At 31.1% G+C, this 13969-nt stretch overlaps 2 protein-coding genes across 3 annotated transcripts; one reads left to right on the top strand and one right to left on the bottom strand.

The window, feature by feature from the left end:
* Positions 1 to 1798: 1798 nt before the first annotated feature.
* On the top strand, positions 1799 to 2853 carry LOC114181796 (chlorophyll a-b binding protein, chloroplastic). Its single transcript, XM_028068352.1, has one exon. It carries the CDS (start codon positions 1927 to 1929, stop codon positions 2719 to 2721), a length of 795 nt encoding a protein of 264 aa, XP_027924153.1. The 5' UTR covers positions 1799 to 1926; the 3' UTR covers positions 2722 to 2853.
* A 2831-nt stretch (positions 2854 to 5684) lies between these two features.
* LOC114182328 (WD-40 repeat family protein / notchless protein) lies at positions 5685 to 12651 on the bottom strand. Of its 2 annotated transcripts, none has more exons than XM_028069186.2 (14): positions 12436 to 12651; positions 11414 to 11688; positions 11243 to 11324; positions 10971 to 11060; positions 10673 to 10798; positions 10131 to 10258; positions 9438 to 9637; positions 9052 to 9115; positions 8095 to 8205; positions 7256 to 7393; positions 6730 to 6872; positions 6592 to 6646; positions 6408 to 6464; positions 5685 to 6314 (listed from the first exon to the last, which is right to left on the bottom strand). In XM_028069186.2, the coding sequence occupies exons 2-14, from the start codon at positions 11576 to 11578 to the stop codon at positions 6231 to 6233; spliced, it is 1443 nt and encodes a 480-aa protein (XP_027924987.1). In that variant the 5' UTR covers positions 11579 to 11688; positions 12436 to 12651; the 3' UTR covers positions 5685 to 6230. The 2 variants fall into 2 exon arrangements, with proteins under 2 accessions (XP_027924987.1, XP_027924988.1); XM_028069187.2 differs by having other exon boundaries at positions 11414 to 11682; positions 12436 to 12633.
* Positions 12652 to 13969: the final 1318 nt, after the last annotated feature.

Genomic DNA, 13969 nt, shown 5'->3' with positions numbered 1-13969 from the left:
AGTTCAATGAAAAATATAAATTTAAATAAACTTAATCTTTTTAAAAATATCAATTTTAATAAAAATATCATTAGAAAATTTATATAAAAGTTAAATTTAGTTTCAATTTGGAGAGGAATAAAATTTACAGTATTAACATAAAAGTGAGATTAAATTGAGATAAAATAACAAATACAAAAACTAAATTGAGATTTTTCACATTACATTTGTTCTAACATTAACATGTAATATTGTCATTGTTATGTCATACTAACTCAACCACATGACAACATGGTAAGACTGTTCATTTTCATTTGACACGCAACAACTTTTTGTTTTAAATTAAATAAAAAATAAAAAACTTACTAGCTAACACATACTACATCACTGAATGTCGTTAGTATTGTATTAATAAAAAAAATCAAATTATGACACATTTTTAAAATGAGGACTAAATTAAAATTAATAAAAATTTGAAGACCTAATTGATATTTTAAAAAAAAACGAAAATCAAAGAAGAATTTAATACTTATTTTAACTTTGTTATTTAGGTAGTATTTTAGTGACACGACTATTGTTTTAGGATGAAGGACCCATTATTGGCAGCAATTCTATCACGTTGTATTTTATGTTTTATTTTTCTATTTTGACTTTTTTAATATTAATTTCTATTTTTTATTTTTAAATACAAAATAATAAACTTTTTACTAAAATAAACACGTAGAGAAACTTCATATGTCATTTTTTATATCTATATTTTAATAAATTTTTAAATTTTAGAACATGAGAATTGACTAAAGAATAACTAAATTAAATTAAAACTAGATGAATGTCATTTTAATATTGCATTAGTGGTGGCCTACCGAAGTTATTACAATAGATGTTAATTAATAAACGCTACTTTTTTTAATTAAGAATGACAAGGGGTTGGTTGGTGCTGTATCTTATCTCCATTCCTGCTATAAAAAGTTATCATTATTCTTATTCTTATAAATTGATATGAAACTGTTCTCACATTGTTATTTCCATCCGAAAATATAACTTTACTCACAATTGCCTACTTCTTTACTATTTTAAATATTAATTATATAATTATTTTACAAAAAATAAAGATTATAACAAAAAATATATTATTTATTATGTATTCAATGTGAAAAAGACATTTTTTATCCAATATTAAATATAATGAAAAAAATTATAAATATAAATATCAAACAAAAAAAAAATAACAATTACATAAAAGTTTAATAATTATAAAAAAAGTAAAAGTTATAAAATGTTTAAGTCACAATTGACAACAACAAAAATCAATGGAAATATTTTAAATTATAAAATAGTTTAATAAATCAAAATAGATATAGATATGAGAACGAAAACCAAAACCGTTATTTAAATACAAATCGAAAGTATTTAGACATATAGAAAGACGAATTTATTTATTATACCTGATTTGAGTCAATGATTATGAACATAAAATTGAAACAAAAACATTTTCAATTTATCCCAGGATGGAAAAATTTATTCAAAACATAAAACCTAAAATTGTTTTTGTTGGTCATATTTTGATATAAGTTGATTTTATTCAACAATGTAAAATTTTGGAGTTGTTATTTTTTTAGCATAATTCACTTTGAAACCTATTTACTTATTCGATCCAAACTATCCAAAAGAATCCTACGTGGCAATGTCTAAGAGGCATTTTATGATTGTGGTAGAGATCTCATCCAACCTACATAGTACGAGAAGAAGCTTGTGGCCATTAAGGATCCTACAAATCCAAGCCAATAGAAACTCAAATGCAGATCTTCTAAGATGTTAAGATAACAACGCCTTTTCTCGATTAAACTATATATATTGCTCCTCTAACCTTTCTCAAATACAACAACCACCATCACTAACCATTCTCACTTACAAACCTTTTTCAGTTCTTCATTCTACAACACTGCAATGGCCGCTTCCACCATGGCTCTCTCTTCACCGTCATTGGCTGGTCAAGCCATCAAGCTCTCCCCTTCCACCCCGGAGCTCTCCGGTGGAAGGATTTCCATGAGGAAGACGGCCTCCAAGTCGGTTTCTTCCGGAAGCCCATGGTACGGCCCAGACCGTGTCAAGTACTTGGGCCCATTCTCCGGCGAGGCCCCTTCGTACCTGACGGGGGAATTCCCAGGTGACTATGGATGGGACACCGCTGGACTTTCTGCTGACCCGGAGACTTTCGCCAAAAACCGTGAACTGGAAGTGATCCATTCTCGATGGGCGATGTTGGGGGCATTGGGGTGTGTGTTCCCTGAACTGTTGGCCCGGAACGGTGTAAAGTTCGGGGAGGCGGTGTGGTTCAAGGCTGGATCTCAGATATTCAGTGAGGGTGGGCTTGACTACTTGGGCAACCCAAGCTTGATCCATGCACAGAGCATCCTTGCCATCTGGGCCACACAGGTCATCTTGATGGGTGCAGTGGAGGGTTACCGCATTGCCGGTGGGCCTTTGGGTGAGGTCACTGACCCAATCTACCCGGGTGGGAGCTTCGACCCATTGGGCCTTGCTGAAGACCCAGAGGCTTTTGCTGAGTTGAAGGTGAAAGAGTTGAAAAATGGGAGATTGGCCATGTTCTCCATGTTTGGTTTCTTCGTTCAAGCCATTGTCACTGGCAAGGGTCCTTTGGAGAACCTCGCCGATCACCTTGCCGACCCAGTGAACAACAACGCTTGGGCCTACGCCACCAACTTTGTCCCCGGAAAGTGAAAAAAAAAATGACATGAGAGCGATAATTTCATTGTTATTTGGTGAAAAACATTGGATACATTTGAAACAATGTGAATTATACATCGTGTTCGTGTAGTTTTATCATATTGTTTATGCACTTTATTGATCACACATGATGCATCATTATATCAATTAAGAGTATTAATTGAATTAATAACGTATGATGTTCTACATCCACCATATAGAAGGTGAAATGGTAATAATGAATTTGAAATCTTAGTTTACAAGTTATGGATTTATTATATTATTTGATATTGCCATTTTAAAATATATAAATATGAAGCTAATTACCGATAAAATCATTCCAACATCACCACAACAAATATAAGAACACAATTTTAAAAGAATTTAAACATATATTGTGGTTTGTGGTTTGTGATTTGGATCAATAAAACATTTTTCTCTTGTCAAATAAAATGTTAATCATTTTATTCTATCTTCTCTTATTCTTCTCTTTAATGAATACTCATTTGAACAATTTTATAATTGTGAATACTCAATTTCACTCAGATAAATAAATTTATTTTTGATAGAGTTTTCCTCGTTGTGCGAGCAATCCTCTCATGGGCGAGTGAGTTTTCCAACTTTAAGTCACTTTGTAAAATTTTGAATTTTCACTTCGTTAAACGTCGGATCGAGCTAAAATTTTTACAGCAAATCCTAGACATATGATGCTTTGTTTTGACCGGTGTGATCTTTGATTGAAAGTCTATAATGGGAGCAATTTTTCTTGTAAGGTTCCCATAGATTAGGTTGTTTACAACTTTTACCTTTGTCACTTGTTTAGTGCATAAATTTTTCTATAGGTACCCAATTTGATCAATTATCTTTCAATTGAATGTAAAAACATAACTTTTGGAGCTTTGTGCAAGTTGTAGTTTTATTTTTAAATTCCCCAACCAATTTGCATATATGTTGTTAAGTTATTGTGTAAATTACTTGGGGTTATGTGAATGTGCGGGGATGATATGAACTTTTGGAATATAATGATGTATAAAACCGTGATGATGATGACCTTGCTAATGGATAAGTGTGTTGTACATTGAGGATATAATGTATGAGACTTGTTTAATTGTAAATTGAGAAAGTTCAATGGATTTCTAAGAAAAAAAATCCTTTTAAAGTATGTGTGTATTTGGTATGCATTGATGTAGGAACTCAGAATTTGGAAGTTTATCCTGACACCCTACTAATCATTCAAACTCGTGTAGAGGAGAATGAATTAGGAGTAGAGAGTAGCAGGAGGTCCTAATTAGAAAAATCATTTGTAGTTCTAGGAACCTATATAGGATTAACCTTGTGGGTGGAGGTTATCCATCACAAGTGCCAAAACTTTCAAGTAGTTCTTCCTCAATGTTGGTTATCCGGATAACTAAGCCTAATGGATCTTTTACGATGTGGCTTGTTGCTTATAATGATGTGAATTACTTAGCTCCCTAATATGATTTAATTTATGATTAATGAAACATTTGTTTTTATATTAACTTACCCTCTTGTGTGTGTGTCTGTGTGTTTTTTTTGCTTGTGTTGTTGTTCTTTTGCAAGATTGTCAATATTTGGTGTGAGCAGATGAAGATTTAGATGTTGACTCCCCTAGAGACGGTGATGACAGTGCAACTGTTTAATTCTTTAAATTTGTTTTCATTATTACGTTCTATCTTTTTGAACAACTTTTGTAAGGTTTACCTTTTACCATATATGATTAGAGTTTTATATTGTGGCAGTATACCAGTTATGTATTTATTTTTTAGATAATTGTATTAAGAATTTCTAGTGTATGGTTATTTGCTTGAAGCATTAAACCTTTGATATTTCTCTTTAGTATAATTACTCTATTAAATGTGATGTTACAATCCTGACACGTGACACGATGTATACTGACTTAATATATTGACATTTTTTTAAATAAAATTAAAGAAATTAAAAATAAAGAAAAAAAATTCACAAAATGACACATGACGATTATTGTTCACCATACGTTAATCATTTAAACAGTTTAAAAAAATAATCAAATTGAACAAAATTAATTAATATTATGATCAAATTAAAAATAAAAAATATTATAATCAAATTAAGAAAACTGAACCAAAATTAATATCAAATTAGTATTTAACCTTAATTTTAATTTGTAAAATACAGTATCAGATCCTTTGTTGGGATAAAATAAGAAGCAAATGTATGAAAGTTGGCTATTTGATAAAATCAAAAAGCAAGATTGTACAAAAACCAGAACCAAATAAGAGTAGTAAAACGGATAAGTCTATCCTATTTAAATATTTTAATCTTTTTCGTCATTTTTCCTCAAAAATGAAACAGGACGGACAAATCCCCTATAAGACTGCTTACCCTGCCAATTTTCTTTTTAATTTTTTAAATTAATATTAAAATTTGCTTATACATATTTAAAACATATTCAGTTATATAAATATCTTTTAAATTTTTTATTATTTAACTAAATTTTAATCAAATAAAATAAAGTAATTATTATATTTACATGTTAAATTATTTTATGATAAATAGCAATTAAAATTTAATTTATAAGAATAAAAATAATTTAAGTTGGACACTAATATATATGTATATCCTTAAAATAATATAATATAAAAAAAATTAATTTATTCTATATTTTAATTTTAATTTTAAAAAAAAATGGATTAGTCGACAAATCAACCACTAGTTTGAATCGATAATCTATCATTTTCTACATTTTCTGACAATTCATTCAAACAATCTAAAATTAAAAGTAACTTGCTCGTTTCAATATCTGAAGATACCCCACCCACCATTCATCTATAATTTGGTTGAAGAATGGTTGTGTTATGGTTCAATGAGGACATCCACACACCGCACTTGGTCGTGTTGTAATTCCAAGCTTTTCACATTTCTTTTTCAAGTTTGCATGGATGTTTTAATTTCAGTAAATAGCAGTCTAAACACATAGCTTTATAAAATAAGAACAAAATTTTAACTTCGTTGCATACTCAGTTCAAACACTACAAAAGTGACAAGGTGAACAAAAAAACCATCCTCAGACTTGTCCTTCCACATTCACTCCTGTTATCAGACTTCATTTGCATCAAACTGCACAAAAAATTGAGTTCATACTAATGACAACAATGACAATTCAACCACAAAATGGCCATTGTTGTGAGAAACAATGTCAGGGTAAGACAAAAACAAAAGGCTTCAAATCAGACAATAAAACATCTTGGTAGGTATATATTCTCACAAGTATGTGATTGGCATCCAAAAATTTCAATCAGCTTCTTCACCACTGTTCTGAGACTCAATTTGAGCAACTTCGTCCAGGGCCAGTCCTGAATTGCTGTGGAGTAATATTTCTGATGAACACTTATATGTTGTCCATATAATTTAAAGAGGACCTTGCATTGGCATAATATGAACCATTGATTTCCATGAAATCTCCGTGACTCCATTGAGATTAGATTACACTTACTTTAGATTCCAACATTCATCCCAAAATTAGCCTAGCCCATCCACAACTTTAGCACTTTATCCTTACCACCAGAGGCTACCTTCTCTCCGTCGGGAGACCAATCAACAGAAAAAACCTTTACCGCAAGAAAATAAACTTAGGTCGTCAGCAACTAGAACGAAAAAGTAATTAGAAAATTAATACCAAAAGTTTTGGCATGTGAAAATACTTCATCAGAATGGCCTGGAAGATCTTGCTTCAACTTACGAGTCCGAATATCCCAAACCTGGAAAACCAAACATGGTCAAGGTTCCACTTTTGAAAATGAAAATTTAAACATTCTGATTTACGAATCAAATTAAAAATTCGTGATACAAAATCCTTTATTAATAGAAACAGAAAACCATGCTTACCTTAAGTGTTGAATCTCTGCTGCCACTTAAAAGAAGTCTACTGTCTGCAGACCAGCTGTACAATAAAAGCCGATACAAACTTGGTTAGGGTTCTAAATGGAATATCTTAGGCTTCAAGAAGAAATCACTTAATTGTACCTGATCTGGTAAACAGGCCCGACATGGCCCCGAAAGGCAGCAACAAATTTCCCTGTGGTGCCATTCCATAACTTCACAGATTTATCAAAAGAAGCACTTGCCACCCATAGCCCATCAGGTGAAAAATAGACATGGTTCACAAGCTGTCAAGCAAGCAAGCTTAATCATTAAACCTAAAAGATGTTACGTGTATAACAATACAATCAATTTCAACCGGCAACTAAGAACAAGAAATGGACATCAGCAAATATTTAACATAATTTGGAGACATAGCAGTCCGCAGGACAACCTGCTGACTAGAGTTTAGACCTGACACATTGGCCAAGAAAAGGATATCAGATTTATTAGAACCTTTTTTTCAAATTTTAGATTACAAAGATACAGTCATATATCAAAATATTCTTTCAAAAGGCCTTAGGTACTCAATAACGCTTATATAAACCAAAGTCGCATTGCACTTTGATGATTGTTTTGGTTTATTCTGATTCCCATAATTTGAATGTTTTAGAAAAATAAAGAGTTGTACCTGCTGATGACCTGTCATGCGAGTTTTGGGGTGCTTGCTGACGAAAGGTTCCCAAAGGAACATAGTAAAATCATCAGATCCAGAGACCAATCTCTCAGGGGCATTGCCTCTCATTGCTTGATACCTTTCCAGAGCAACCTATATTCATCAGTGGCATAAGCTGGTATTAGTAAATTAGAAAAATGTACAACAGAGATGGAAGAAGTTCCGAGAGGAAGGAAACTATAATAGTTAAAACCTGAGAAATGTGACGCAAAGATAAATTTAACATTTAATAGATTGAAAGCGTCAACTACTCTAATAATATCTATGAATGCAAAATGGATAACTAAAAGAAAAGAATGGAAATATTAATTATTTCAACCCAAAGTTTCAAAAACTGAACTAACAGAAATGAGAAAAATGTAAATATGAAAAACAATAAATCTTTCTAAACTAAGAACACAAATCACCTTATGGACGGCACAAAGCAGAACACAAGAGCTTTAAACTCTAAAGCATACAAAATTACAAACTTCGACAAACATTAAGCTGGTCACTAAAATAGTCTTAATTATTAAGAATAATGTCCAAGTTCAAGTAACATTTTAATAACAACAATCAAGCCTAATCCCGTTATATGGGATTGGATACAGAATAAAACAATGCCATTGAGTAATATCAAAAATTGTTTTTTTTTGGGATAAGAAAGAATATAAACAATGGACCAATCTTTTAATTAAACAAACCTGCCCAGTCTGAGTTTGGGCTAACCAATCTGACCAGCCAATGCAGTCGAGTCTAGTAACTAAAATCCTACGTTTAAAGGGCCAACAATACCATTTAAAATTAAAGGTTACCTTCTTCATTTCCTCTGGAGATGAATATTGTTTTCCAGTATGATCAAAAGCTCCTGTGCGAAGAACATACTCGGTGCTTAATGCCAAAGAATTAACCCAATGCCCATGTCCCTAAAATTAATTCCAAAAATATTAGAAAAAGTATTGGAAAGTAAAGACAGTTTAATGACAGAAAATACATGTAGTTGATTCAAAAATTAAGAATAGAAAGCACATCATCGTATCAATGATAGACTTCCTCTTTTTGACAGCAAAGAAACACTTCTTGCTTTAAAATACCTCGTGAGTATGTTTTGCTTTCCCAAAGCCACCGTGTCAGTTACACATTTTTTCTCTTCAGCAGCTGCTATCCCTTTAACCACTTTTAATAAGTTTGACTCATGATACATATGTTCTAACTTGAGGAGGTGTATTAAAGATATGGTTTGAAAAGATGAAACATAATGACTATTGATGGTCACTTTGACAGAGAGAAAGTCATGTTGAGGAAATATCTATTAGCTTTGTCATCATTTACTTTGTCAGCTTCAGCAACCAACTGAGTTTAATTCTACTAAGTCTCTCAAGGGGTCTTTGGGTTGATGACATTTGTAACAAGTTTGTCTCATGAGATATATGCTTTAGCTTGAGGGGTAGTGTTAGATATGATTTGATTACACTAAATAGAAAGATATAATATGATTTGGTAGGGAAATATCTTACCAAATATTTTCTATTATTAGATATTAATTTTGTTCCCTATTATTGCATATCTTCTTTATTATAAATAAGAATACTCATGTGTACAATAATAGAAAAATACCAATAGGTAGCTACATCTGATGAGAAGATATTATCAAAAAACTAAATGAAGAAAAAGTTAACACCAGATCCGAAACAGGGGTCATGCATAACAAAAACCATGTTAAAAAATAAACATGCAGATGAAAAGTTCAACTGAAAAGGGATGAGGCTCACCTTAAGTTCACGGATTAGTTTCCCTTGTGTGGTTTCCCAGACCTTGATAGTACAATCCTGTGAACTGTAATAAAACAACACAGATAGACTCCAAGCAGTAAATAGAATTACAGAATGATAATTAAGACATTAACTTAACCAAAACAAGGGAAAAACCCAACTATAGCCATCAGCAAACACTAGGATCAGTTCAGTGAAAGTCCCGAAAATAAAATCTCGAGATAAAAACGTGAGTTAAAATCATAAATGAGAATTTAACCAACATGAATTTATATTTCCAGTCTAACAGGGGTATACAGGAATATGTAAACTATGACAATGAGCACAAATAAAAATCCAGACTAAACTTCATAGAAACTAGGAGGAAGTAAAGAGAGAGAAAATACCCAGTATAAATCACACCATCTCCACCCCATTTTACACATGTTATTGCAAGTGTGTGGCCACTAAGGCACATAACACATTTCTTTAAAGAAACATCCCATATACGAGCATCCCCATCTTTGCTGGCACTTACAAAGCGACGGGATGGAGCATTCAGGTGGACAGGTTCCCAAGAGATACCAGTAATCCATTTCTTGTGACCCTATATTTAAGAATAATTTGAATTTTATTATTAAAGAAGCATCATATAGAGTTCATGACACAAACTATTCTAATATTTGTTATAAAAGTAAATAGTGAACAAACCAAAATAAGAATTGAAATATGTAACTAATAATAAATAAATGACAATTCATATAAAACATCACCATAATAAAGCAGGATGTTCTTTTATTTATTTTTGGAATTAGAGCAGGGAAGAGGAGGGAAGCCGTGTAACCAGAGTTGTGTAATTCTTATAGCTAAATAAATGTTGCCCCTGCAGCCACTGCTCCATTGCCCACTACTGTTTTCAATCTTTACTTAACTACGACAATTGACTATTCAGTGTTCAAAGCATCAAGTTTCTTTGTTTGAATCTTGAAATACTGGAAGTTTGCAATGCTCTCAATAAACTTAAATGAAAAAAGAATTATGAAAAGAAAGATTAAACAAACTTTATCATAGATGATGGTATTCGTGATTAAAGATCTTACAGTTAGTGGATTGCCTAATGACTTTCCAGTTTGTGGGTCCCAACAAATAAGTTCTCCAGCCTTGCTCCCACTTACAAGATACTTTCCATCCGGTGACCATGCAATACAAAGTACCCAGTTCTTGTGTCCTGCATAAAATGTAAACAGCTATAATGCTATATATGACTCATTAAAATTGCCAAAACATTATGAAACTATAGATTAATATTAATTTAATGAAGGATAAAGAATAGCTCCTTACAGCAGAGTAGACCACTGTAATTCTCCCAATACTATAATTTCCTGCCTTCACGGTCCCTATCCTTCCCTCTTATTATTTTCTCATTCCTTTGCAACAACCCCCACCCTACCACTATTCCCCTTAGCAGTAACACACTGTTTTTCAATCAAGAACCTTCAACTAATTCTAACTCCTTTTACCATTTAGTTAAATTGATCATTTTTATTCTTGTACTGAGGAAAGGATAACTAAACATCAATCAACTTTTTCCTGACTTAATTAGCAGATACCAAGAACAACTTAACATTTTTAAATGTCAAACCTTTGCAAGTGTACAATGGTGTCTGAGTGGTCAAGTCCCAAAATCGAACACTGGTATCACCAGAACCACTTGCCAGTTGTCGTCCATCAGGACTGAAGGCAACACTAAGTACAGCTTCAGCATGACCTAAAAACACAAACAACCGCAACAATATAAATTCCAGAGAATATGAAAATAACAAAAACTTGTGTTGTACTACAATCTTCAACATCCAAACCACATTGCTGTCTCACAGTTTAACAAGCACAATACAACACTGAGCCACTACGAATGGAAAAATACATAATGTCTCACATACCAGAAATAGTTGCTGAACAGCGATTCACAGGACGAATCCGGAAAATAGCTTGAGGTTGACAAACTATAGGCAAAGCCTTCTCCACCGAGACTGGAAAAGTGTTAAAGTAACATTGCAAATGAAAAGAAAAACATCATTACAAGTGCGTCTACTCTTTAGAAAAATGAGGATTTTTTTTCTCAAAATATGTATTAAAAGCAAGTGAATAAGTAATTTACAACGAATTAAGAAAGAAAGAAAAAACTAATTTATTGTAAACAAACATGACTAACCTTTGTTTTTCTGCAAGTATGTTTCAAGTGGCACAATGAGCTCCTCATCTGATATATAGAAAGCATACGGCAACTTCTCTTCCTAAAATAAAGCATAGATAATCACTCAATGTTATAAATAGTACACAAAATGTAAAATAGAATTTGAGAAGGATAAAGGGGCTTGCTTACATTGTTTAGAAGCTTATTAACAATCTGATTGAGGTGTTGAGGGCCAGCATTCTGAGGTAGGTACATAGGAGAGCCCAAAGGAGTTCCATCTGGGTCTGTCAAAAGGCACATCACGTTGTTGATTATCTCCCTCTTCTCCACCATAGTCTCTGTCTCTACCTCCATTTTTCAATTAGGGATTTTCCTTCTCTTATGCTTAGATTTTCTTAACGATGATGCTTCTTACTCTTCCACTTGCGGTTCTATTTCGTTCGATCTTAGTTGCCGTGCTGAAACTAATAAAAGTAGTGAAATAAAGTCACACTGGCACAAACCCTAAAATTACGCAGGACCCAGGATCAATTATACACAGACCTATGACACATAGGCACACACAGACTTCCCATATTTATGTTTTTTTTTTCTTTGTTAAAATATCATCATTTTAAATTTTAAATTTTAGTACAAAAGTGAGAAAACTAATGTATTCTTTTTACTCATTCTAAAACGAAATAACCTAGTCTTTTTTTCTTAATTTCACTGTAAATTAATGCTTAACTATAAAATATCTGGAATGCAAAAATTGCCATGACTAGGATCTTCTTACATGACACTCATAGGCCTTTCTAATTTAAACTCACTTATCTTCAAAGTTAAAATAGCATCAAAGAATAACTCTAGTATTCGTCTTCACACATACACATATATGGCCCTAATACTAAACTATTACCCCAAAAACAACAAAAAAAATTGCAGTGAAAAGATAAATGAGATAAACATGATGAAAGAGCAAGCAGTACACTTTAATAACAATTCATGGCAGAACCCCTGAGAATTTTGGGGCACACAGTATATATTTGCCACTACAACATACAAAAAATTTTGGGGTGTAATTTTGTGAAAGAATTCCTGTAGTTGTCTATCTGTAACCAGAACAAGTTTGCTATATTGCAATGAGTGGGTGTCACGTGATTAAACAAATAAGAAGTGAGGTGAATGTTTGCTTAAAAATGTGAGGGAGCTTTAGTTTCATCTGAGAATACCTTAGAAGAAGAGTGAAATTTTCCCAGAGGAATTGCAGCTAACGAACCTCCACAACAATGGCAGTTTATCACAAAGAAGCTACGCAGCTATACAATTCCGCGGCGGAGACGGCGGCGGAGGGAAGATGAAGGTACTCTATCAGAGTTGGAAGAATATATTTCTAGGTTTCCCTGAGGAATAACATTAACGGCAAAATAAGTGAATTTCCGTTATAATTTTTTATATTTTGTTTGTATCTTGTTTTAATATTTCTAATATATCTGTATTTTTTTTTTCTTAACCTTTATGATAATCGGCTTGTTTTAAATCGGTCCGTTTAAGAAAATATTTTTCATCTAAACATCTATAACTATATATATTTAACAAAACATTTATTAGAAACTAAGATTAAATAAACTACGGATAAAATATTTTTTCTTTTTTTTTAACCATTAGTGTTTAATTATCGTTTTTCTTATTTACTCTTTAACTTCACCAATAATGATAATTTTGAAACACCCAACAATAATAAAAATTTTAAAGATAACAAAAGCAAAATTTAAATTTTACGAGGGTGAAACTTATATTTTACTAATACTTTATTTACGTACTATAAGATTAAAATTGTAGGTTAAAAATACTAAATTTAAATAATAAAAGATTGAGAAATTACACCCCCACAAGCTAAATAAAAAAATTAGATAAAAAATACAATAATATCTGAAGATTAAAAAATATAATTTTTATTTTACAATAGTAAGATTACTAGTTTAATCTCCCATGTATTATTTTAAAAAAAATAAAACATACTTATTTAGCGGAATACCGGTATACAATTTTCAACTACTACTATTAAGATGTGTTATCGGAGAATTTTAAGATTTAGAAAAGGTTAAATCATTCTCGATGTCCTCATTTTTGTAATGAATTCTTAAGTAGGTCTCTTAATTTTATTTGACTCAACGTAGTTCTGTATTTGTTATTTTGTCTCAACTTAGTCCCAATTTTTTTAAAACTGAATCAATTTCATCCTAATATCAAATTTGTTTTTTTTATATAAATTTTACAATGGTATTTTTATTATAATTGATATTTTTAACAAAATTAAGTTTATTTAAATATATATTTTGCATTGAACTTTATTTAAATATTGTTTCAAATATTTATATATCAATAATTTATAGACAAATGTTAGAGTTGGTTTAAAAATAACAACTTTATAAATTGAATTGTAAAATTTTAAATAAATATATTTATTTTAAATTGTTATAAAATTGTTTTAAAAATTTATATTTGAATTTATACAGTTTTTATTTTTAAAGGAACTCTAACATTTATCCATAAATTATAGATATATAAATATTTAAAACAAAATTTAAATAAAATTCAATACAAAATATACATTTAAATAAACTTAATTTTGTTAAAAATATTAATTATAATAAAAATATCATTGTCAAATTTATATAAGGTTAAAATATTTTTTTGTCCCAATTTTTGTCAAGTTTTGTCAAATAAGTCTTAATTTTGTGTTGTGTTCAAATAAATCCAATT

The sequence above is a fragment of the Vigna unguiculata genome, chromosome 4, assembly GCF_037176805.1.
Source record: "Vigna unguiculata cultivar grain cowpea cultivar isolate G323 ecotype 2 chromosome 4, ASM3717680v1, whole genome shotgun sequence".
In the NCBI taxonomy this organism is placed as follows: Eukaryota; Viridiplantae; Streptophyta; class Magnoliopsida; order Fabales; family Fabaceae; genus Vigna; species Vigna unguiculata.
The sequence above is the reverse complement of the archived record's forward strand: the minus strand, read 5'-3'. Positions and strand labels throughout refer to the sequence as shown.